Here is a 23005-nt window from a genome sequence, read left to right on the forward strand (position 1 = left end):
GATTCTATGTCTGATCTCGTATCGCTTGGTCACCGCTGCGGGAACAGAATTACCTTTGATACTTGTCGTTCTTCTATTTGCAACGACATCAAACCCACAAGAAAAGCAGAAAAATATTATATAGCACTTACAAGGGTCTGGAAGAACATACCACGTATATAGCTGGCTTCGTCTTGTTCCGTCGTCGTGGGAACTACATGCCGAGATCCTTCCCACCTTTTCACGCACATCTATTCTTGTGGCCTTCTTCTCGACATCGACCGTCATCATCCACATCATGAGTTTCCATCCCTCGGAACATGGGTACAGCAGGCCTTGAACCTGGGTCCTCTGCCAAAGCGAGGAGGGCGACGTGAAATGGAATCGTATCAACTCTGATGCGGTTTAGGAAAACACGTCAAAAGGAGAACATCACCCGCGAAACAAAGAAACACGCTCGAGCAACCAAGACTCATGCCTCATTCGACAGTCGCGCTCACGATCAGCATCCCCTACAAATCCACATTCTTTGCTCGACGATCAACAGCGATCCGTACCTGATCTCAGCGGGTTCTACTCATGAGGTCCAAGTCTTCTACGAGCACCAAGTCAGCAAGGGTCTCTCCGGAAAAGAGTGCTGTCATCGATATGCAGGTCCTACATGATGACCTCGGCCCCGATCCATACCTTTTGCGTCGACGCATCATTTCACGTCTGTGCAACAACGCGACGAAGGCACTGCTGATCTGTATGACAGGCTCGCCGTCTGAACACAGGCGCCGCGCGCTGAGATCTCAAGACCAGACATGGAGCTGGACTTGGCTCTGTTGTCATCGAAGTGGAACTTTTTCATATGTACAGGTACACGTCAGCTGGAGTCGTGGTTGAGGAAGATTTCACAGCGAGCGTACCTAAATAAATAAATATATAGCATGTTGCTCCTCCAGACACCATCGTCGCATGTGGCTGGCATCACTTGGCATGGGTAAGTCCGCTCCTAGCCATGTTAGCCAAGAAGGAAACTGATTTCTTCTGTTGATCAAATTTTTCTGAAGCTTCTATTGCGCAGTACATTGGGTGGCAGAAGTTTGTGAAACATGCATGCATTTGGTTTGGTTCATCTAGCTAATCTATCTTCTCAGCAGGACAAGGACCCTCCGGACACGAACGAGCTAGGTCGAACGAGCCATCGAGTACCTCAGAAGGCCGAAGATAACAATGTCGTCGGTCATCTGCAAGAGTGGGAAACATGATTGACCTATGAGGTCGTGCTGGGGGGAAAAATTCGAACTTCGTTCATTTTCGAGTCATGCGCCTATTAGCTCGTGCAATGTCCTCCTTTTCAGTCGAGGATCCGCCAATCTCACTGGCTAGGAAAAGAAGGGTTAAAAAGAAGCAGCATCCACCAGCCACTGCGTCCATTGCCAGCTCTAGCAAATGGAGACGGAGCTCAGTTGCCATAAGGGTCGTTTCCGAAGATGCCATCACCGACGAAGTTACCATCGAAGTGACCCACATTGAAGAGTCCCGCGGCGCCATCGTTTGCGGAGAAGTCAGTGCTGGTATCGTCAAAGGATCCGAGATCAAAATGGCCATTGCTAAAGTATCCCGTGCCGACATCCACTCCAGCTGATGTACCGGCTGGAGTCTGGTTGACCGATGTACCGTTGGATGCTCCCGCTGAGCTATAATTGCTGGGCCACGATGTTTGAATGGCATAGGGAATATTCTGGGAGTGGCTGTGACCATTGGAGAGATGAAGACCGCCAACTCTGTTGCCGAAGGATGCGTTGGAAGATGCACCATAGCCATTGCCGGTCTGGTAAGCAAAAGCATCCGGCTGAACGATGCCATTGGACATTGCGCCATTTCCAAACGAATCGGTATCGACACCTCCGTTGTTGTCGAAGGCTCCAATGAATCCACTATTCATGTCTCCGAAACCGCCAGCGCTCTGTGGGTTGAAGTTGGTGGAGATCTGGTCCAAGGCAAAGTTCCCCCCATCGCTGCTCCCGAACCCTTCGGACTGCTCCATTCCCTGAGTCTGACCCAATCCATCATTCTCGAACATACCAGCGGATGCTTGGAAGACTGAAGGATCGTTGTAGTCGTTGTTGTAGGCATCTACAAAAGCCTGACGACCTTGGTACGAATCTCCGTTGGATGGCATGACCTGTGGCCTACCGTGGTACAAGTTATTGTACATGCCAATGTGATTTGTTGTGCCGGATGCTGGTTCCATTTGAGCTGCAGCAAGATCCTCGAAGCTTTGGTTGTAAGGAGAATTGGAGAATTCGTGATCCATGTCCTGGTTGCTGAAGACACGAGAACCGTCGGCATAATTCTCGACTCTACCGCCTACCACTTCGTCATCGCTCCCCTCATCGATCTCGTCATCGCTCATGTCGCCTGTATCCTCCTTCTTGATGGCTCCTACCGCGCTTGTCTTGTAAGGAGTCGTTGGCAGAGATACTACCAAGCTATTCTTCTTGTAGGGAGTCTTCTTTCCAGTCTCGGGATGGCTGACGTAGTCATCCTCGAGAGCCAGCCAAGGGGCGCCAGCGGCGACAATGTCATCCTTGGTATCATCTTCGACATCGCTGTAGTCGTCAATGGGTTTGCCATTGATGTCAGTTGTTCCGTACGCAGAAAGGTCGCGAGAAGAGGACTTGGAGCTCTGATGCTTGCGCTTGGGAGCTCTGGGAGGAGTATCCTCCTCTTCGTCACTATCCTCCGTTTTCATCTTACGTCGCATCGGACCCTTGGTATCAGACTTGGCACGCTTAGCACGAGGCTTTCCGTATTCCTCGTCCGAGTCTTCGATGTTCCAAGAACCCTCTTCCTCCTCGGATTCATCGGAGCCGGGAGCAGCTTTCTTTCCCGCCATCTTTGGCTTCGCGGGAGTAGACTTGGTTGAGTTTGGAATGGGTTGCGCGTTGCCGTTCTTGGTCGGAGTAGCCTTCGCCTTCGAGCCACTTGAGGCAGAGGTCGAAATTCGGGAACTACCGCCTCCACGTCTCAATGGAGGTGGGACAGAGAGGCCTTGGGTGACCATGCGGATGCGAAGCTTGGCCAAGTGTTGTATCACAGCACCTCCGGTGATCCCTTCTCCCATAATGCTGCCAATCCCGGTCCATGGTACGGCGAGGCCTGCAAGGTTGCATTGGTACTGCATGGCCAAGAGCAGCTTCTTGTCCATCTCATCTGCGATGGTGTCAGCAAGGCGTCATGCAGAACGAGAAATGATGATGAAATGAGAGAGACGGAGCAAAGCGGGAGAGTTGCACAATGTTGGACTAGCAAAGTCTTCGCAGCAATGATGCGCTCTGCTTTGAGAGGGTGTTGAGATGGAGACACATCAAAAGTTTTGTGGCCGCCCAAAGGTCCCAGTGGGAGTTACTGGAGGACACCGAAGAAGAAGTGCATTTCGAACAAGTACCTCATGGATTGAGGGATGAGCTCACTAGGCACAACCCCTTGAATTCAAATGTGTTGGTGCAAGTGTTCGGTTGAGGATGCCAAGGAACCCTTGGCGGGCAAGCGCAAATCAGCAAAACAAAAAGAAAGATCACGTACCATTCCAGCGCACCAGGTGACGCTTCTCAGGTCGTGCAGCATGTTGCCTAGCCATCTTTCTGGTCTTCTTGGTCTTCTTGGTGCTATCGCTGACGATAGTTGCTGGGGAGTTGGTGGCTGAGGTAGCAGGAGTTGATGCTGGGGTATTGTTGGGGGTAGGCGGAACCTTCTTCGGGGTAGCTGGAAGAGTGTCGGAAGTTGCCTGAGGATGCAGCAGAAGTCAGTAGGGGTCGGCCGTTAATGACTATCGAGGGTGCAAACAGCTTGGGGCGAGACACCAGTGCCGTGAAGGCGCTGTTGGTGGTAGCGGATGCTACCAAGCTGCTCACGGCTCGGCAGTTGCATGATGGAGGATGGGTCTGTGTTGTGCAGGATGCGACGATAGTGGGAACGATGCAAGAGCTTCGTTGAAGGTGTGGAAGCGACGCTAACGGTGTAGCAATGCAAATGTGTTCGGGTGGATATGTTGTGGTAGGGTAGGAAGTTTGTGGAAGGGGTAGTAACCAGCGGAAGCTTGACAACAACAGCTTCTGCCCAGCAACTAGCGCCCTTTGAAGACGCCAGCTCCAGCACCAGAGGTCTTCTCCGTTTCTGGTGAGGTTTGGGCTCCCGATGCCGACGCTGGATGTCTACTCCAATACCAGTGGACTTGGGTCATCAATGCCAAAGCTGGACATCTTCTCCAACACCAGTGAAGAATGAGCGCCGGCACTGGACGTCTTCTCCTATACCAGTGATGTTGGGGTCAAGGGCACCTGCTCTGCAGCATCTGGGATCGAATGTTCTGTCATACACGTACCTGGTGAGTATTTCGATTGCTGTGATAGCTGGAGCAGTTGGTGGATATGATGCAATGATGTAGCAAGACTTGGAAGATGTTCCAAAGCAATGGTCTTGCTGAAGGTATGTGTCGTGATGAGGGAGGTGTAGGTCCGAAGATGGAGGGGATTAAATACTCCTCGAGGCCTTCGATCACTTCCTCAAAAGTATCCCAGTGTCAGGTGAAGTGGTTCTCGTCTTCTTGTTGGGCAGGAGTACTTCATCCGTGGGTCTTAGCCCTCGAATTCATTGGTCGAATTCTCACCGACTTCTACGATTTACGGTTCACGGCCCGCTAGATTCACAAAGACGGGCCTTGGCATCGAGGTGACAGCTGGGAAGTGATCGGCAGTGACGGGGATCGAGCTGGGGCAAGGGTGAATGGGCCTCTGTAAACGGGTGCAGGATGAAGAGTAAGCTTTCGAGTTGACGGCTTAGTGTGAAGAGGGTGTCTAATGTGAATAGGGGCCCGCAACATAGTGACATACATCCGCCTACGAAAATTGAGGAGAGAATGTATTTTCTTACTTGGATCTGTCTGTATCGGAATACAGATGTGGGGGGTTGGAGGGCGCTGTCAAATGTCATTGGGAAGTGGGGGGAAGGTAGACCTGGAGGGAAGAGTTTGCTGTTTGTAGGTAGAGGGAGATGCAAAAATGGAGAATTTTCCATTCAGCTATCAGCAGCGGCATCTGAGCTATCCATCTCCCCTTATCTCAAGCAGCGAACGTAACAAAACACACAGCATGGCCTTAGGCCCATCGAACATGTCAAGCAGCAACCCATTCCTCTCGGCCTGACGTGTATCGATGGTATTCAGGCGGTGATCTCCGCGTCGAGCCCCGCCTGAGCCAGGTCCGCAAGCTCAGATCCAACAACAGACCCCTCGCCGACATCACTGGAACCGTTGACAGCATCCTCGTACTTGCGCTTCTTGGAGGTGGGTGTCTCGTATTCATCATCGCTATCGGTTTCCATCTTGACAGGCACGTTCTCTGTTGAAGAGTTAACCAAAAACAAGTGGAGAAGCGATGGGATCTATACCAGCATCATCGACGTTGCCAGCAGCTTTACCCTTCTTCCCTTTGGCTCCAGCAGCAGGCTTGCGGGTCTTCTTTACTCCAGCAGGAGTAGCAGCTGCCTTGCGCGAAGCTTTGACGGGAGTGGTAGTTGTGGCTTTGCCGGGAGTGGTGGGATCAACGTCGGCCTGAGCGATCTTGCGCAGCTTCTTCAAGTGCTCCTGGACAGCGCGGGGAGTGCAGGTGACTTCATCGGTAGTCAACTGGAGAGATGTTAGGCCCGAGATCTTGAGATGGTGAATTTGATTGGGTACTTGCCTGTTGGGCGACGGCTTCAAAGTCGGGCTTCACATCGGAGACCTTGAGAATGGCAAGGAGGAGTTTGGCGTCGGCCTCGCCTGTGAGAGTGGGTGGTTAGCGTCATAGTGAACGAAAAGTTGAGAGGCTGAGGCAGGTTCAGTGATATAGGGTGCGGGTATGGCCAGGTGCTGAGGAGGCTGGACGCTGAAGCTCCATGTACTTGTTCGGAGGCAGTGAGAGGTAGAGAAGCTCACTCACCGTTCCAGGTCATCGTCTGCTTTCCAGACATTGTGCTGGGTAGATGAGTTGGTGTTTTTGTGATGTTGTTCTTGAGAGCGGGATCGGGCTCGAAGCTGGATACTAGAGGTTGGTAAGTCTCTGTGAACTCAGGATTTTCTTTGACGATTCGCTGAATAGTTCGAAAGTGGAACTGCTCGATAGGATTGTTCGAAAAGCTACCGTTAAGGGAGGGGTGAAGTGTGAGAGGGCCAAGCGGAGGAGGGGAAGTGAAATCTCGATGTGAGGAGAGGAAGCTGGGAGGCATGTGTTGATGCTTGAGGGAACAAGATGAGAGCAGGTGTTAGTAACTGGCTGGCTCGAGGTCAAACAGACTTACGCGATATCGGTGGACTGCAAGCAAGGATTTGGTGATTTCTGTGGGTGTCAAAAGCAAACTTTTTGGATGAGAGCAAATGTTCATCATGGAAATCTGAGCTTCAGTGAATGAACAAGGCTCAGTAGTGAGAGGTGAATGCGCCTATTGGCTAGCTAAACTCTAAGGCTGACTTCCCTTCACTGGCACCTATTTACTTCACTTGCACGCATATCAGTCCACCGTTTTCACAGCAATGTACAGAAGAATTCCCAATCCGGCCCAATCCTGTAGGAGAAAAGGGACAGCACTGTAGACTTTTGTGTAGGACATAGACGCGTTTACCGCCGGCAGCTAATAAACGAGAAATTTCAGAAAATATGAATGATGCTCCTGCTTCCTCCCATCCCTAAACTACCTGAATGTTCAAAGCCATCTGTATGCAGGACAAGGAGCTTCGCATTCGGCTTTATAAGCACAGCCGCTCTTGAATAGGACGAGGCTTAGAGGCCGTGGCCAGCCACTGCATGGAAGGCTGGGGAGCTTGGCGACGCGATCGGAATGGTTGAATTTCCAGGAAAGAAGACTACACCAGTCGATGCGAGTAAGCTGAGTAGCCGTTTTGTACTGGAAGCAGAGGCCATTTCCTGCCAATGAGAAGGCGGAGTCTTCTGGGGGAAAGCCATGAAGGCAGACCTGTTAGCTGTTAGTATGTCTTTCTATTATGCTTTACCTACATAAGTCGTCGAGAAGACGCAGCTAACAGAGGCAAGCTCTCCGCCAATCATGATAGATAGAGCCTGTGCAGCCTCCTGGGTGGCCTTGTATCCACAGTCATGTTGGCATTTGTATTCACCGTCTGGCTTGCATTCAATGTCTGACCGCTAGCTGGGTTTTCATTCATTGTCTGGTTCGCTTTCGCCGATTGGGCTTACATGCACTGTCTGGCTCTATTTCATCTGTCGGAACTGACTTTCCTTCACCAACTGGGTTTGCATTCACCCTTTGGCTCTTATTCATCCCTTGAAGCTGTATTTGCCGCTTGGCTTGCGTTCGTCTTCTGGCATACATTGATCCAGACTACCCAATTCACCCTTGGGATCTGGGGCTGGGTTTTCTTTTGCAAAAGAGAAGAGAATTCAATTACTTAGGAAGCTGCTTGTAGATTGGGAAAGGGTCTGCGCATAAGATGGATACAAAGGCGGTCCTGTGAGACAGAGACTTCGCTCTGCCTGTGTGTGCATTTGCATTGTCTCTTATTGCTCTTATAGTAAAGGAATTGGACGGTGAGATGGGATCTCATGATCTTCATTGCGTTTGTCTGCTACATGCCTTGGCATTTGCCCTAGCGGCCACACGTTTACCACCATTAAAAAGACCGATCTTCAGCTGCTTGGCAGCACAAAGACGAAGGAATATCGTAGGACGCTCTAGCAAAGGAACGTTGTGAGGATGGAAGCATGGCGTCCGCATAGCCGGCCTGCTGTGGGTACCACTCTCAGTCCGTGATGACGATGCTCTCGTGCAACCCCTGTCCGTCGCCGTTCCCAGTGGCTGGAGTCATGCTCATCGAAGCAAATCTTTGGTCAGCGAATCCACCATGGAACGCAGCCTGAGATCCATGGTCATGACTGCTAGACCCACCGAAAGCGAGAAAGTCGTCGAACATAGCACTATCATGGGCACCATCAAAGCCCGTACCACCACTAGAAGGATACTGAAAGGCGCCAGTGGGGGCTGTAGATTCCGGAGTACCTTCTTGACCCATGGGCTCCTCCTTGATAGGCTCGGCTTTGATAGATTCAGCTTTGACCGTGATGCTGGATTCGGCTTTGACATTGCCAAGGCCTTCGTCGTCGTCGGTGTTGAAGTTGGAGTTGGTCTCAGCATACTGGTCTAGTTTGCGCTTCTTGCTGCAGCTGCCGGCGGAAGGAGAGGTTTTGCGACGAGGAGAGGGAATGGGAGTGTCGCGGATGCCGGAGGCGGTGGTGCCACCGCTCTGGCTCTGATGGATGCCGTTGGCCTTCATCATGCGTTCGTAACGCTTAGCCCTAGGGACATGGTCAGCTGAAGGTTGCGTGTGGTAGAATGAGAGCTTGGGTAAAGGAGTCTGAGATTCCTCTTGAAAATGTGGAGAGGAGCTTGAACCGAGCAAGAGAAAAGAGCTGTGCCTGTGAAGAGACTTACGCGGCGCCTTTACTGACGATGTTGCACTCCTTAGCGACCTCGGTGAAATCGACCTGATGGCAGTCAGCGTCGCAGAAGTAAGTGAGGAGTGTAGGTAGGAGCTTACCTTCCCATTGTTGCTGTAGCGGATACAGCTTATTAGGAATTTGAACTGCTCCTCGTTGCTGGCGGGAGCCATCTCGATAAAGCGGATAAAGCGGACGACAACTGAGGAAAGCGGTATGTCTTTTGTGGTAGGGACGTCTCTATGTTCGTCTGTGTTTTGGTCCGGATCTTGGTTTGGGTCTTTGTCCCGGTCTTGGTGTGGGTCTTGGCCTTTGAATTGGTCTTGGTCCGGATCTGGATCTGGATCTGGATCTGAATCTGAATCTGGCTCTGGTTCTTGGTCCTCTGGATCTTCGTCTGGTAGGCCAAATGGATACTGGTCTTGGTAAGGCGAACGTTTGACTCGATACTTTGGTTGATATTCAACGCAGCAGGTACAGCGGCAGCAATCTTGAGAGGTCAGAAGATGAAGATGTCTTTAGGATACTGAGACTTACTTTCAATATCGCCGGGCGCGTCCAAGTATTTGTGCGCGAGTGAGTACTTGAATTTGCTAGGCTGGTAATGCTGTCAGTACAGGCCGTGCAGCAGACGTGGGTGAAAGAGCCCGTTGTGGTCTGCGGGGCAAGATTGTGAAGAACAAGAGGAGAAGAAAGGATCGGATACGTACGTCGCGGTGAGAGATCACAAACCTGCCATGCTTTGAAGCCATAGCAAAAGAAACGGGTGCAGCTATGCGAGGCTTTCAGGAAAACGAAGAGCTAATGGTTGCGTGCAGGGTGTTGTTTGCTCGGCTACAGCAAGTTCAAAATTTTGGAGGATTTAGCCTTGGCAGCCTTGTTTATTGCGGTAGGCGCTCTTTTCACGCCACGCAATGCTAATTCTGCGTTCTGACAAGAGGATGGGATAGGTTTTTACTCGGGTACTTTACAGATAAGTGGACTAGTTGCTCCTCTTACATGGAATGGCACTGGAGAACGCCTAAGCCGGTAGTCTCGGTTCGCTGTTTGCAAGAGAAACACAGTGATAGGATGTCTACTCTCATTGGTAGTAGCTGCTGTAAAGATCGTCACAGAGGCTCATAGATAGCCAGGGTAGCAAGGCTTCGATTCTGGAGACTACAGCAAGCTATGTCTCGTCTTCACAAGAGAATATACACTGTAGTCCATCCACGCATCGCACAACGACGACAACCATACTCCAAGGACCACCACCACTAAGGCAAGCAGGCATCTTTCAAAGAAGTCGATCCTAAGCTATCCGAGCCATGCTATGGAGACCTCTGTGTGCGTTGAAGACGTCAGGCAGCCTCCTCTTTGCCTTACTGCTCAATCAAGGTTTCGGCTTCGCTTGCTGAACAACCATCAGTATGGGCTAATGATAGCTGCAAGGGAGGAGGGAGGTACTTACAACGGCCCTCGGGATTGACGTTAGCAGCAGCAGCCTCATTCTTAGCGTTGAGCTGGTCGACCAGGCCTCCAGAGCTCTTGGCCTTCTTAGTAGAACGACGGGCTATACAGCAGGTCAGCTGTGGCACGTATCTCAAGCTCGTGAGGAGATTTTACCTTTGGCAGGGGTGCTGTCAGCTTGAGGAGTGCCAGCAGCCTTGCGTTTCTTGCTAGCCTTAGTGGGAGTTGCAGTAAGAGCAGTAGAACCCTCGCCGGCATTGTCGTCGTCTCCGTCAGCGGCAGGAGCGGCGGGAGCAGTGGCGAGCTTCTTGGCCAGACGGCCCCACATGACCTTCGCGTTCCTAGAGTCCTGATAGCCCGAGTCAAGAGCTGCTTGGTCCCAGTTAACCTGTATAGTATCGCGGTCAGAGAAGGAGAATGAGTGTGAGGATGAGCTCGAGAGCCATGACGATGAGATTGCAACATGAGGTGAGGGGATGAGTACTTACGAAGGCGGTGATGCTGCCTTCGAAGTTCTTGACCATGGCGGCCATGAGCTGAAGCTCCTTTTCGCTGAATTGAGACATGAGTGGATTGGATGTTTGTTGCTGGTAAGTGTCTGGGTCTCAGAAGGTGGATCAGCAGTGCTCGAAGTCAGTGATCATGACAATCTGAGGGACGATGGTACTGACACTGTACGGTAGGATGATGATATTGAATGAAGTAGCAGATGAGGAATCAGTGTATGAGTATCTAGTGCACGATGTTGCTTGTTGTTGTTGATGATCGGTGAGGGTTTCCGAGGAAGAAAGGAAGGGTGAAAGTTTGAAGTGAGAGTTCGCTGTGAAGTATTTTTATGTACCCACTAACGGGACGGGACTATCTACTTCCGGCCGGCCTTTTCAACCCCTGTCTCATGGCATATAAAAAGTCTACGAGCAGGTATCATGCCTGTCCTGAAGACTTCGTCCTCATGGTGCCTGCTGTCTACAGCTGTCCAACACACCGAGCCTAGCGCCCAGTAAGAATAGGTAGCACTATAGCCAAATCCTTCTTGCCAACATCTTCCTTGCTGCCATTCCAGAACCCGAAAACATGCATCCGTTTGTTTTGTTCATCGTGCGAGTTGGACTTTTACCCTGTCCAATCTCTTATGACCACTCTTGCACCTTCTACCTCTTCTCAAGTACCAGCATCCCATAAGTGCTCTTCCATGTCTAATACAGCCTCCGTTGCTCGATGATCGTTATATAAGAGTAAATCGATGTCGTCTGGCGGTGGAAGAGGGTGGCATGCTGAGGGGAGTCCTGTCTAGGAGGCGAGCCTGCTAGCTGAGGAGGCACTGCTTGAGTCTATGTTAGCTGCGGCTATTCTTGATGCTGTGTGAGCCAATAGCGGGTAGATTACCGATGCTCATGTTGCCTGCGAGGGTGGATTGACCTCGAGTAAGGACAACGGGGGCTACGTTGTCTGAGGTGGGAGGGGTGCAGACGTGGTATATAGGTTGACTGTACGTGCTGCGTTTCTCGCTGCTCGTTCACCAGCACAACGTGAGTTCATCCACTCCCGATGGGATAGCCAAAGACAGGTGAGAGCGTTAAAGGTGTAGTTTTTAGACCGACGATGGAAGTGGCGTTAGCTCGTGCAAAGTGCGCACTATGCAGGAGTGTATCGAGACAAGATGCGTGTAAAGCGCAATGCTATTTATTCCGTCGGAATCTGGAATCTCTGTATGGTCTTGGTATCCCAGCATGCCGAAAGCGAAATTTTGGCTCTCTAGATGCGCGCATGAGTTTCTGGCCCGTGAAAGGTACTCTTTTTGTCAGGAAATCGTTGCTGAGCTGATGAGCGCCGAGTTCGTGGATCTATACTCTCAACTACAGCGGAGCGATGAGGAGACGATGGCGTTAAGGAGTGTTGGCTTCAGCATGTGGAGCTAGTATTGTCTTTCGCGTAGCTTGCTGTATCGTCGAGCTGGAGCGCAGAGGCCCAAGTTGGTATCTTCTCTTCCATTTTGTCGGATATTCAAAATGAAAGGCACACGCTGCCCTAGTGCTAGCGGCTTATTCTCTCGCATTGTTCACAAGCGTGTAGAGATACTTCAGGTTTTGGTAGTCGCCGCGCGAGTATTGCTGCCAACATTGTAATACCAGACCGGACTATGGTCCATGGTTCGTCTGTTGATTTTTCCAGTGCCGTAGTGCTTTAGACTGTGGTACCGACTGTGCTGGTTGCTGGGGGATTGTTGTACATGAGGTAGGATTGGTCTTATACTGAAGGTCTTGAGTCTCTGCAAAACAGAAGGGACCTTAGGTGCTGTTGAGGTTGGTTGCTGATCCCAAGAGTGCATTTGGAAAAAAGTCTTTTGTGTATCTGACCGCCAGCTTTTCTAGGAAAATATCGCTGATTTCGATCCCTGCCTGAAAGAGTTGGGCTGATGAGTGCGCATTCGTAAATCTCGAGTCACAACCTTTGAAATTTGACAAGAACAGTGTCTAAATATGGGGGAGCGAGGTCAATCAAGTCCTCTCGTGTAGCTGGCTGTAGTGACGAGGCCCGATAACATAGGAAACATCCTGAAAGAAACGTTTTTGTATCCGATCACTACCCTGGGAATATTGTTGGCCACCTGACGACGATGGCAAGAGGAAGCGATCACGACTGAAACTTTAGGATTGTGTGCAGCATGACGACGCCAACCCATGCGAGCTCGGTTGAGATCTCCGTTTTGGAAAGGTATAGTTGTGTATCTAGTCATCAGTCTAGGGAGTCTGTTGGCCTCCAAATGCGGAGCTTCTTGCGCAGCCTATGACAGAGCGACGAGTACGCTTATCAACTTGTATGGAGGAAACGTAGTTGTCAAGTGGCCATGTGTTGCTTTTTTTTTTTTTTTGAGGGTTGGGGGATGTTGATGATGTAGGATGGAGGAGTGTTTTCACGAGATTGATTTGACATATTCTTGTCGAGGCAGGGCTCGCCAATGTTCCCTTGGGAAACGAGGTCATCAGCAGCAGCAAGGTCACCCCTGGTCAGTTGAGAACCCACAGGACCAGTTTTGGCATGCTTTTGCTCTTGAAGGTTGCGGTTGTTGATGATGTAAGATGGACGGGTTGAACTTGTTTTGGTTGTTAGCCCTCTCGGCACTGTTCGTGTCGGGGCTGAGGTTGCCAATTCTGTTGGGAAACGAGGTCATCAGCAGCAACGAGGGCATCGCTGGTCGGTTGAGAACTGGAGGACCGATTTTGACATGCTAGACTCTGGACCATAGTGGCCGGAAGCATCAAGGAATCCTTTAGCTATGAACATCTGTCTATGGTTGAGACGAGAGATGGCGAGTGGTATTTTTGACCCGGTACTGAGGCTAGAACCTCAAATCGAGTCAGCAATAGGATGAAAACAGGCCAGAAGAGTGCCTTACTTGATGATAAAACTGCTTTGCGTGTGGCATACAGAAGACGCAAGTGGCCAGACTTCTTGATCAAGGTTGGAGACAGAGAGGTGGAGAACTCTACCAACTCTGGTGTATGTGCTGAGCCGTTGTTGGCGGATTTTTCTGAATGCCTGTGTCAGATCTTGGGCTTCTGCCGCAGCATCGTTAATGTCCGTAGGTCAAGATGCTGTCTGGTGTACAGAGGCAAGGATGCTCTGGGTGAGTAAAACCCTTTGGATTCGAGCAGGATCAGGAAATCCGGAAAATGGATAAGGCAATACGCCCAAACATTGTCCGTGTAAGGTGGTAGGACACTCAACGGTTGACACAGATAAGGTTCGGATAGCGTTTTAAGAAATGACCGAAAGTCTTGACTGCTTTTCGCGTTTCTGACCCGAATGAAGGGCACTCAAGGTGGTAGAATTTTGTGTTCGAAAGCGGGTAACTACCAGTGTACACAGCCAGGTGAAGGGTGAAAATCAATATAGAACTTAGAGGTGATGATGGATGAGTATGTATCTATAAGAGCCACTGTGTTGGCATGGATGAGACCCAAGTAATCGAAGTGAAAAAGCGGACATGCACCGTCAAGGAGATGTGGCACAAGACGAAGGGGCTTGTAGAGGTATATCCTGTAATGGAAGGACCCTCCCTTGATGATTATTGATGAAGGACGATGTCCCAGAGTGGGTGTGGTTGTGTAGGGAGAAGGTTAGTTCTGGTGGGAGATGCAGGCTTAAGTACCGGCCAAAGCCCGCGCTAAGGGCATTCATTTCCCGGTGCCAGCTTCATTGGGACTTGCGTGAAGGATCAAGACGAATATGTCCCCGGTGAATACTCAACCTTTAGGAATAGAATTAAAGATAGGTGCTAGGCAGACTTCAGACGGTCTCAGAATCACAGTTAAGCTTCATATTTCGGCACTTTGGGTTCAGAGAGAGCCATCCACAGTAGCACTTGCATACACTGCAGGTAGAGACCCTAAATGAAATTCTATCTGGAGATGATGAACGGACAGACTGCTTGTGGCCTTTCTATCGTGCATGGGCCTGGAATCCTGTCACTTTGGGCTGGAGAAGGGTGCTTACAGGACCATCCACATGGGCAAGGCTTCTAGAAGCCGCCATCTAGAACTGGTAGATACCATGGGCTGCTGTGTGTTTGTTGGGGGGGGGGGCTCGAGCCATTTCTGCATGCTGGTAATGGTAAATCCTAACTTACATAGCATCCCGTTCTCTCTACATCGTCAACAGTCATAGTTTCTTTATCAGAGACTATGCATAGTCAGGTAAGCAGCCAGTGAAAAACACTGCGTATATCACATGCTTTAAGAAATTGACAAGTTCGGTATCTCGTTATCTGATGGCCATTGTAGAAATTTTGGTCCACATTCTTTGAAACGTCTTGCTTTTGTTTGAATGCTCTCAGACGGGCAGTCAAGGAAACAGATAGAATGTGCCATATTCTCCCTAAAAATAGGGGGAACCAAGTATTCCTTGTATGGTAACATTTGCAAAGACTGTGGTACATGGGTCATATATTGTCTTGCTTTGAATGCATTCCATATTGTTCTGTCTGTCGGAAAGGAAAGTACTGTCTACTTGAGACCACTTCATTCTTGATCAAAGGAAAAACGATATTATAGCAGCAACTAAGGGAAGACTGTCCCAAACAAAAGGTTCTCCTGGAAGGACACTCAGAGAGAGCTATCAATGGAAAGGACTTGGATCTAAGGACATTAATCTTGGGGATGATTACTTCCTTGGAGAAAGGACAACTTGTTGTGGCGCTTAAAGTAGACATGAGAAGTCAGACGTGATGAATAAACGCTTCATTGAGTAGGATCAACAGATACAGAAGCAGCTCATTGCATGGTATGATAGGAAGGCATGTTAGAGGCACGAGTGAACCTCTGGACAGCTCAGTAAAATGTGGCACGCTATGCTAGCGTTCCCGGCGCACATAAGCAGCCATTGCAGCACGACAATTCCATCCTTCAGGGATTGCTCCTAAACACGATAACCATGCATAGACACATCTGTCCGTCCGTATGTGTGTCTCAACGATGGAAAGTTGGTGCTTCCACATGTTGTCGATGATGCCAGCCAAATGCCATGCTCTTAAACCATTCCATCAAGGTAGAATCCTCCGAAGAACAAAGAATAGCAAGTGTGTTTCTGAGGCATGGTGTCGAAAAGCTTGAGCAAAGACGGACACTCATTGACGAGAGCTGGATGTCCCGGACGATGGCCAGTATGGATGAGAGTAAATCCTGAAAGGGGGTTAGTATCTGGAACAGGGGAATGATGCCGCAGTGCTTACTCGGCCCAATCCATATCGTTCTTGACCTCGTTGCCAGGCTTGATCCCCATCTTCTTCGTTGCTTCCATACTTACGAGGTCAGTATAGGCCGTTCGGAGGCTGCGCAGTAAGGCCCTTACAGTTTTGGATCCAGCTCGCCTTCTTTGTTATTGCTGTCGATGTTCATCTCATCGACTCCTTGCCCTTTGGTGTCGCTCATTTGCTGATTGCTTGCCCCTTCTTGGTCAGACTGGGCACTTTGATTCATCTTGTGATCTTCCGCGCAGTGTCTCTTGGCACCGAGTAAACCCGCTTCATGAGCTCCTCCGCCCTCTGTATCTTCCGCGTTTCTCTTTCTCTTTGTCAGCTTAGAAAGGCTTGCTTTATGCTCTTCCTCAAGAGATGCGCTGTGTGAATCAATGACCCTATCTTCCGATCGGGTGCTGGAAGACATGGCGGTGCGTGTGTTGGTGAACAGGGAGGGGTGTTGTAGAAGTCTTTTCTCGTCGAAGAGATTTATCGTCCTTATGGAAGTTGACTCGATTTTGTCGGATGTGCAGGTATGTGCAGTCAGCGTCTGTGCAGTTCTGAAGGTTTGGGAAGTCAAGTGGTAGGTGCAGTTTTGAAGGTTTGGGAAGTCAAGTGGTAGCCGTTCAGGAGTGCTTCGGGATTGTCTATTAGGGTTGCTTGCCCTTTCATATATCTCAAACAACGGTAGGAGTCTAGAATAGTTTGTGTGAAGAGGCGATTTGGTCTGGAAAGTAACAGCGTTGTTGTGGGAGAACTTGAAGCTAGTGAAGGATCCGCACTAGTCCATTTTTGTTTCCATCACAATTAGTCCATTACACTGTGCTACTCTATCTAATTGACAAGGCTACTAAAGCCAGATCAGTTCTCCCAAAGAGGCTCTATCTTGACAACTGGCTCTGGCTTTACTGCAACAAGCTCTGGCGAAATCTGGGGTGTTTCCACTGGAGAGTACTGCAGCAGATCGCCATGGTTCACAAAAGCTGCTGACTCCAGGGACACCTGTTGCATCGCGTCAGCATCTGCACTACCATCCGGCGACCACGTCCCATCCTCCTCTCCACCGAGCTCCGCCTTGATCTCCGGCTCCGGCTTGACAAAATGCTCCGCCTTGACAGTCTGCTCAACGCCTGACATCGCATCCATATTTTCCTCTTTATCCGCCTTGAAGACTGTCCCTTGATGCTCTTCTGTCTGTGTCTTGTTCTTGTCAGATTTGTCGGGCTTCGATGTCCTCTGACGGGGAACGGCGGCTCTGGCCTTGCGTGGGGCAGGTGCGACACCCTCCATCTGCTGCTTGAAGCGAGAGTAGCGCATGCGGGCGGCGTGACCGTTGGTGATGTCTAGCTGATCAGCAACCTGCTGCCAGTCGATCTATGAAGCTGAGTAAGTATATTAATTATGGCATTATTCAGAAGAACGGCTTACCGATTTGAGGTCTAGCTGTTTCATGATGACATAGAGGAATTTAGAGATGGCGCCATCAGTTGGCATGGTGCGGTTCCTCCTAAGGCTTGCCATACTGGATTCTGATCTTGAAGAGTGTTCGAGAAGACGAAGAAGGATGGGTGTGAAGATGTGGTGAGTAATCTTATCTTGCTGGATTGGGGCTCAATAACGAGTGCACAGCGCGTGGTATGATCGTGGTAGGGGAGTCTGTTGGAGGATATTGATGGGAGTGAAGTTGAGTGATGGGACCTAGAAATAGGTGAGCCTGTGGAACGCTAACGTGGGCACGCACGCACCAGTAAATGAAAGCTTTTCTGTCGCGCAAAGCGACATCAAAGACGTGGAAGCCTGAAGCTTTGTTCGTCGGCTTCCTACATCAAGCGTAGGTTCTCTGCAGAGACTCTAGAACGAATAAAAGCAAACACGACAAAGTTATTGCCGTCGCTTCTTCGCTCTCAGTGTAGCTGACAGCGCCTTCTAGATATGCATCGGGATCGATGGTGGAGGAAATTGCGCATGGGCATGTTTCGAGAACGATTGATCCGTCCGCGAGGCTTGCAGTATCTCTGGTGCGATGCCACAAAGCGAAAAGAAAGACTGGAGCCACAGGTCAGAAGCAGTACAAAGCTCGTATAGCTCGATGATCATCTGGGATGATTTAGAAGCCTCGAGATCAATGACGGCAAGGATCTCCGCCCATATATTTCATACATTGACATCTGACCAATGCTACAGCCTGGTAAACATTGGAGAGCACCGAAAACCTCTGCGTATCTATGCAATTACTCACTCACAGAAGTTGCAGGAAGAGCCGAGTCAAGGTTGTTATCGATTACAGATTCACTTCCTGGGTGATCGACAGCTAACATAAAACCCTCGATCACCATCCACCTCATCTTACTCTGATCACCCTCTACCTTTAACTCACTCACCTCCCAACAATCTCAAGAATACGCCCGTCACCGACCTCGTGCTCCAAAACACATCTTCTCCTCACATCTAAGCTCATTCAAACTCCTTTCTTACCACCACCACCATTCGATTCGTTATGCCTTGGGACGATGCTCGCGAAAAGCGGCTGTTGATCGAGGTGATTACGATCACCAATCCAGCCGTTACTCGCTCTACCTGGGACACCATTGCAGCAGTCATGGGAGACGGTTTAACAGGCGAGGCTTGTCGGTAGGTTCTACGATTCTTACATCTCTTTCTCCAGCTGTGCCGCCGTCTCTACTGTGCCATGACGGTCAAAGTATCACCTCAGACGCTCGACTCGGCACCCGAGCTCTGCCTCCAGATACCGCCTTACTCACTTCAATCTCCTCCATCCACTAACGTCCCACTCAGCCAGAAATTCCAATCCATCAAACGCACCGTCAAACCCACCAACGGCACTACCACCCCCGACGGCACCACCGCCCCCAAAGCCGCCAAGGCCACCAAGCCGAAACCCTCAACCTCCTCCGGCACCGCGACCAAAACCCGCAAGCGCAAGGCCAACGTCAACGAAGACGACGACGACGACGACGAAGGAGCGAGCCTCTTCACGCCAATGGCGCAGAAGAAGATGAAGTTGGAAAAGAAGATCGACCGCGAAGCCGAGGTGGACGGCATCGGCGCCGAAATTTTCAAAGCTGAAGCAGGGGGAGAGGGCATTGATCTGGAGTGTGATGAGTATGTCCTCTTGACCCGTCTCTCGATCTTGCTACGCTAACACTCTACAGTTCTCTACGACGCCGCTGCTTGAGTGGAGGTCCGATCGACGATGGCCGGCGTTGGGCTACAGGTGGGCTTTGTGGAAACCTGGAAGCGCCTTAAAGCTGGCATGATCTCGATCGGTGCACTCCTTGACGGTTTTCGCGTTGGCTCAGCGAGGGACGAGGATCAGGAGTGTGGAGGAAGTGGTAGAGCGAAGAGCGGCCTGGGCATGTCTTTCGTTGGCAACGCTCGCACGCTTGAGGTTGTGATAGGCATTTCTCGGATAGCGTTGGTTGGATAGCACGCAATCAGACCAGCTTCTGGGTTTTGCAAAAATGCGAATCGTGTTATGCTTTTGTGACCTTTTGATCTGTGTTATCTGTAAGCGCTCGACGGAATATCTCATCTCGATGTTCTGGACAATCGATCCAAGCCTTCGCGATTGCACAATCATCATTATCGCCTGCGCTATCTCAGGAGCCATCAACCAGAACACATATCCATCTCAAGATCCATAAGCTCAGACACCACCCTCCGCAGTCCCAATCCACCAGCTCAGAAAGACAGCATCCAACGCTGCGAAAGCGCATCACGTCCGAGACTAAAAAGCTTCGATATCCATGCCACCGTCAACAAAGTCACCATCGTAGTAGAGGCTGGACTCGCCACCGTCAACGCTACCCTGTGCTGCGCGACCGCCACGATCACTGTATCCGCCTTGGACATTGGCCGCGAAGTCCTCATCGTCCTCGGTGCTGGGCACTTCCAAGAAACTACTCGAGCTACGATGGACCGTGAGCAGATTCTCGAAATTATAAGACGATTTGGATGAAACCATACCCGCTCTGCGGCTCCTCCTTGATCCCCTTGCCGCGCTTCTTGGTGGGAGTCCCATTGCTCTTCCCCACGCGGCCGCCGACGGTCTTCCCCTTTGAGGGAGTGCCGACGGTAGACTTGGGCTTCTTTGGCGTGACGGTGGCGGAGACGGTGCCGCGGGCGGGAGCTTCGGGACGCTCGCCGGAGTCAACTTCTGCTTTCAAGGCCACTGCTTCCTTCTTGATGATTCGGAAGCGGCCTTCGATTGAGTCGTAGGTGGCGCCTGTGGGGTATCAGCATAGGCAACGGAGAAGCAGGAGATGGGAGGTGGTAGATTTGAAAAAGGGTGGAGGATGCTTGAATCGTTGCCACATACCGTTGCCGTACATGGACGCGATCTTGCGGTAGTCGAGCTGGAAATTGAAAGTCAGCATTGTTTCTTGAAAGACTTGAGGTGTTAGTGTGAAGAGAGCGACGCTGCATTGACAGAGACATAGGGTGAAAAGGCCGAGAAGATGGAGATTGTAGAGGATTGTAAGCAATGATCAAGAGACTCTAGTCATAACTTGCAAACCACTTGATATGGCATGAAGTAAAGCTGTGAGCATACCTTCATATCCTGCGCAGCCACCATTGCCGCCAGGAGGCGGGTGAATGCTTCCGGGTCTTTCCAGTTGACAGGCATACTGAGAGAGTTGGCGTGGAGATTATTGGTTTGTGGAAGTTTGTGAGTGTCGGTTGGAGTTGGGGTTGAGGTTGTGTCCGAGGAGCAGAAGCTGTGAAGGTCTGTGCGGAAGTGAGTTGTCCGAGCTTCAAATTCAGAGTGCAATTTGAATATTGTGAGGTGTTCGAGTTAGTCAATGGAAGTAGGGATCGAATGGTTTGGACCAGAAAAGAAAGCTTAGACTTACAGTAACGAAGTGTGGTGAGAGGAAGCGTTGTGGTGGGACGGAGTGGAGGTGATGTGAGTCCGAAGAAGCAGCTTGGATTCAACAGCTCAAACACATGTATGTGATCCTCGGAAGCCAAATCTTATATCCGAAGCGCAATCTTTTGGTGAAGCAAAGCCTGGAAGGATGCAGACAGGCACAATCTTCCACAGAATCTGCTTCAAGGACACAATGAACAAAGCATACAACAACCAACCTCAAGAACCTAGAGCAAGTATTTGTATCCACTCCTAGACCCTTCGCGAGCTTGCAGAAAGGCCCCTCGAACTGCCTCTCTCAAGGCTCCGGCAGCACACGAATTTCCCCGTCGCTCTCAAGCCAGCACAGCTCCCCACGCTATGACTCACACCTAGCCCCCCTTGCAATCTTCCCCTGCGTTTCAGTACATTAAATAAGATACAGCGCATTGTCTCCAAGAGCAATATGATGCGTCACATTGCTCGAAGCTGTCGGAAGTTCTGTTTGGCTCGACGAGCGAGACGCTACTGCAGGTGCCATGCTTCTTTGGAAAGCAAAAATCCGCCGAGTGCTAGCCTGCGAAACAGTCTGGAATGCACAAGGCCAAACGGGGTTTGAAGCAATAGTGGTAAGTACGGGCGATAGGAGCCAGGGGAGGTGGTGACTAGTGGTACCTAGTCTGAGAGCATGAGGATTTGAGCGTGCTATACCGGAGAAGGAAAGACAATCACGAAGGTGAACGAGAAGCGCGGGGTCTTTTGCACGAAGCAGACTGCCAGCTAACAAGCACAATCTATTTCAGGTTTTTCGAGTCCATGGTCAATGTCCAGTGCCAGGTCTGTCGCTCTGCATATTTAGCTCAACGGGGAAGCAGGGATTCCCGAACGCGTGAAACCGCGTAGTCGCGACAGCTGCAGCTGCGAGCACTCTACGCGATAATCCTTGCAAAAACGATAAAGGGGTTTTTGTATTGGGATATGATGGTAGGGCAATGTTATCCTGGTAGTCATCGATGCAGGAAATTGGCGAAAGAGCAGGGTAAGACGAGTGGGGTCTGTGCATCAAGATCGCGAAATTCGGGATTGCTATGGAAATCCATCACCAACGCTATGCTACGCAGCGCTACAAGCGATGGTCTGCCACAATGTCCAAGGCTTCATCTGACCGAGGCGGGGCCACTGCTCTGCGAGAACCCTTGCTGAAATGCATGTCCAGGATGTGCCAGCTCGTAGCTGTCACAATCGCCTAAACGGCCTCCTCCAACTTGACAGCAGCATCCTTCCCAGTCTCTTTGAAAGAGCCATCGGTAGCATAAGTGTCTTCACTCTCGGTGCCACTGGGTTCGCCGAAGACATTGTTGCCGTTTTCGTCTTTGGCATTGTCCATGGTGGCGAAGGGGTCATCAAGCTTCTTGTAGTCTGTTTTCTTGCCCTTGCGAGGAGAGATACGCTTGCTGACACGGCCATTTACGGTCTTCTGACGTTTGACGGAAGGGATAGGAGTAGTGGGAATCTTCTCATCGTCAGTCTCGGCGGCGGTCTCCTCTTCCTCGCTGTTCATGGCAATGTCCGGGTCATCGCTGAAAGGGTCAGTACAAGATCTGGTGACGCAGGAACATGCAGCACACCTCGGGGCATCGCTCAGCATCCCTCCACGCTTACGGCCCATTCCCTTTAACATGTTCTTCGTGGCAGCAGGAACAGCGCGCTTGGCGGCTCTATTGATTTTGGTGGGAGTGGAGAAAGAGCCAGAGCCGGGGCTGAGACCCAAAGCCACGCCTTCTTTACGAACGACGTTGAGGCGGTATGAAATGGCGTTAGCTGGGACATCGGGACCTATATAGCAAATTCCATCAGCCGTTCCTATAGTCTTGGTCTTGTGGATATTGAGGCCAAGTGCAGTAGCGATGTGATAATAGATCACAATAGTTGCTTTTGAGCTCGTGACAATCAAGAAAGACTCACCAAAGACTGCAGCGATCTTCTTGTAGTCGGGTGTTCCAGGGATGAGAGCTAGGACTGCAGCGAAGAGCTTGGCATTATTCTCGGGCTTCTTCCAGTCGACTGCTGGTAGTCCCTGAACCATCTTGACGAGCTGCCCGAATATGTCAGTAAATTGAACGTTATTTCTCAAATAGGAGAAAGCGTGATTAGAGAGATCGTCTCCCTTAAGAAAAGTGCAGAGGTTGCGCAAAAGATTGAAAGAGTGATAATGTGAAGTGGGAAGAAGACCCATTGAAGTGAGCCGAACGTCGCTCATGGAGCTTCAAAGGCATGTAATGGGTGGGATAGACTCACTTTGACGCTGTGTTTGTGGTAGTCTGAAGATGTATGTGAGAGGATGCAAGATCAAGAGTTTGAGCTGTAGCAAGGGATCGAGAGCAGTCGTGAAAGGTTGTTTGAAGCTGAGAGGTGAGCGTGTGAACAAAAGGAGAGGGTTTGCCGCAGAGGAACAGCTGAAGCTCGGGTTTA

General features: G+C 50.5%; 10 protein-coding genes across 10 annotated transcripts; 1 reads left to right on the forward strand and 9 right to left on the reverse strand.

Moving 5' to 3' along the window:
* Positions 1-1429: 1429 nt before the first annotated feature.
* On the reverse strand, positions 1430-3610 carry HO173_009641 (uncharacterized protein; the record flags this gene model as incomplete). The annotated part of the gene is made up of 2 exons (XM_037311531.1): positions 1430-3183; positions 3556-3610. The coding sequence occupies 2 exons, from the start codon at positions 3608-3610 to the stop codon at positions 1430-1432; spliced, it is 1809 nt and encodes a 602-aa protein (XP_037161687.1).
* Positions 3611-3638: 28 nt separating this feature from the next.
* On the reverse strand, positions 3639-4962 carry HO173_009642 (uncharacterized protein; the record flags this gene model as incomplete). The annotated part of the gene is made up of 2 exons (XM_037311532.1): positions 3639-3757; positions 4863-4962. The coding sequence occupies 2 exons, from the start codon at positions 4960-4962 to the stop codon at positions 3639-3641; spliced, it is 219 nt and encodes a 72-aa protein (XP_037161688.1).
* A 228-nt stretch (positions 4963-5190) lies between these two features.
* HO173_009643 (uncharacterized protein) lies at positions 5191-5982 on the reverse strand (the record flags this gene model as incomplete). Its single annotated transcript, XM_037311533.1, has 4 exons — positions 5191-5369; positions 5419-5656; positions 5712-5791; positions 5952-5982. 4 exons carry the CDS (start codon positions 5980-5982, stop codon positions 5191-5193), a joined length of 528 nt encoding a protein of 175 aa, XP_037161689.1.
* Positions 5983-7783: 1801 nt separating this feature from the next.
* On the reverse strand, positions 7784-9229 carry HO173_009644 (uncharacterized protein; the record flags this gene model as incomplete). Its single annotated transcript, XM_037311534.1, has 5 exons — positions 7784-8336; positions 8473-8525; positions 8579-8967; positions 9015-9075; positions 9188-9229. The coding sequence occupies 5 exons, from the start codon at positions 9227-9229 to the stop codon at positions 7784-7786; spliced, it is 1098 nt and encodes a 365-aa protein (XP_037161690.1).
* Positions 9230-9838: 609 nt separating this feature from the next.
* HO173_009645 (uncharacterized protein) lies at positions 9839-10492 on the reverse strand (the record flags this gene model as incomplete). The annotated part of the gene is made up of 4 exons (XM_037311535.1): positions 9839-9870; positions 9928-10029; positions 10083-10314; positions 10415-10492. 4 exons carry the CDS (start codon positions 10490-10492, stop codon positions 9839-9841), a joined length of 444 nt encoding a protein of 147 aa, XP_037161691.1.
* Positions 10493-15653: 5161 nt separating this feature from the next.
* Positions 15654-16090, reverse strand: HO173_009646 (uncharacterized protein; the record flags this gene model as incomplete). Its single annotated transcript, XM_037311536.1, has 2 exons — positions 15654-15726; positions 15777-16090. 2 exons carry the CDS (start codon positions 16088-16090, stop codon positions 15654-15656), a joined length of 387 nt encoding a protein of 128 aa, XP_037161692.1.
* A 434-nt stretch (positions 16091-16524) lies between these two features.
* Positions 16525-17157, reverse strand: HO173_009647 (uncharacterized protein; the record flags this gene model as incomplete). The annotated part of the gene is made up of 2 exons (XM_037311537.1): positions 16525-17037; positions 17092-17157. 2 exons carry the CDS (start codon positions 17155-17157, stop codon positions 16525-16527), a joined length of 579 nt encoding a protein of 192 aa, XP_037161693.1.
* Positions 17158-18160: 1003 nt separating this feature from the next.
* On the forward strand, positions 18161-18930 carry HO173_009648 (uncharacterized protein; the record flags this gene model as incomplete). Its single annotated transcript, XM_037311538.1, has 3 exons — positions 18161-18294; positions 18460-18786; positions 18837-18930. 3 exons carry the CDS (start codon positions 18161-18163, stop codon positions 18928-18930), a joined length of 555 nt encoding a protein of 184 aa, XP_037161694.1.
* Positions 18931-19411: 481 nt separating this feature from the next.
* On the reverse strand, positions 19412-20311 carry HO173_009649 (uncharacterized protein; the record flags this gene model as incomplete). Its single annotated transcript, XM_037311539.1, has 4 exons — positions 19412-19592; positions 19651-19909; positions 20003-20039; positions 20237-20311. 4 exons carry the CDS (start codon positions 20309-20311, stop codon positions 19412-19414), a joined length of 552 nt encoding a protein of 183 aa, XP_037161695.1.
* A 1468-nt stretch (positions 20312-21779) lies between these two features.
* On the reverse strand, positions 21780-22619 carry HO173_009650 (uncharacterized protein; the record flags this gene model as incomplete). Its single annotated transcript, XM_037311540.1, has 2 exons — positions 21780-22113; positions 22162-22619. 2 exons carry the CDS (start codon positions 22617-22619, stop codon positions 21780-21782), a joined length of 792 nt encoding a protein of 263 aa, XP_037161696.1.
* Positions 22620-23005: the final 386 nt, after the last annotated feature.

Source organism: Letharia columbiana (assembly GCF_014066305.1).
Source record: "Letharia columbiana isolate WasteWater2 chromosome Unknown Sc0000041_s0, whole genome shotgun sequence".
Taxonomy (NCBI): Eukaryota; Fungi; Ascomycota; class Lecanoromycetes; order Lecanorales; family Parmeliaceae; genus Letharia; species Letharia columbiana.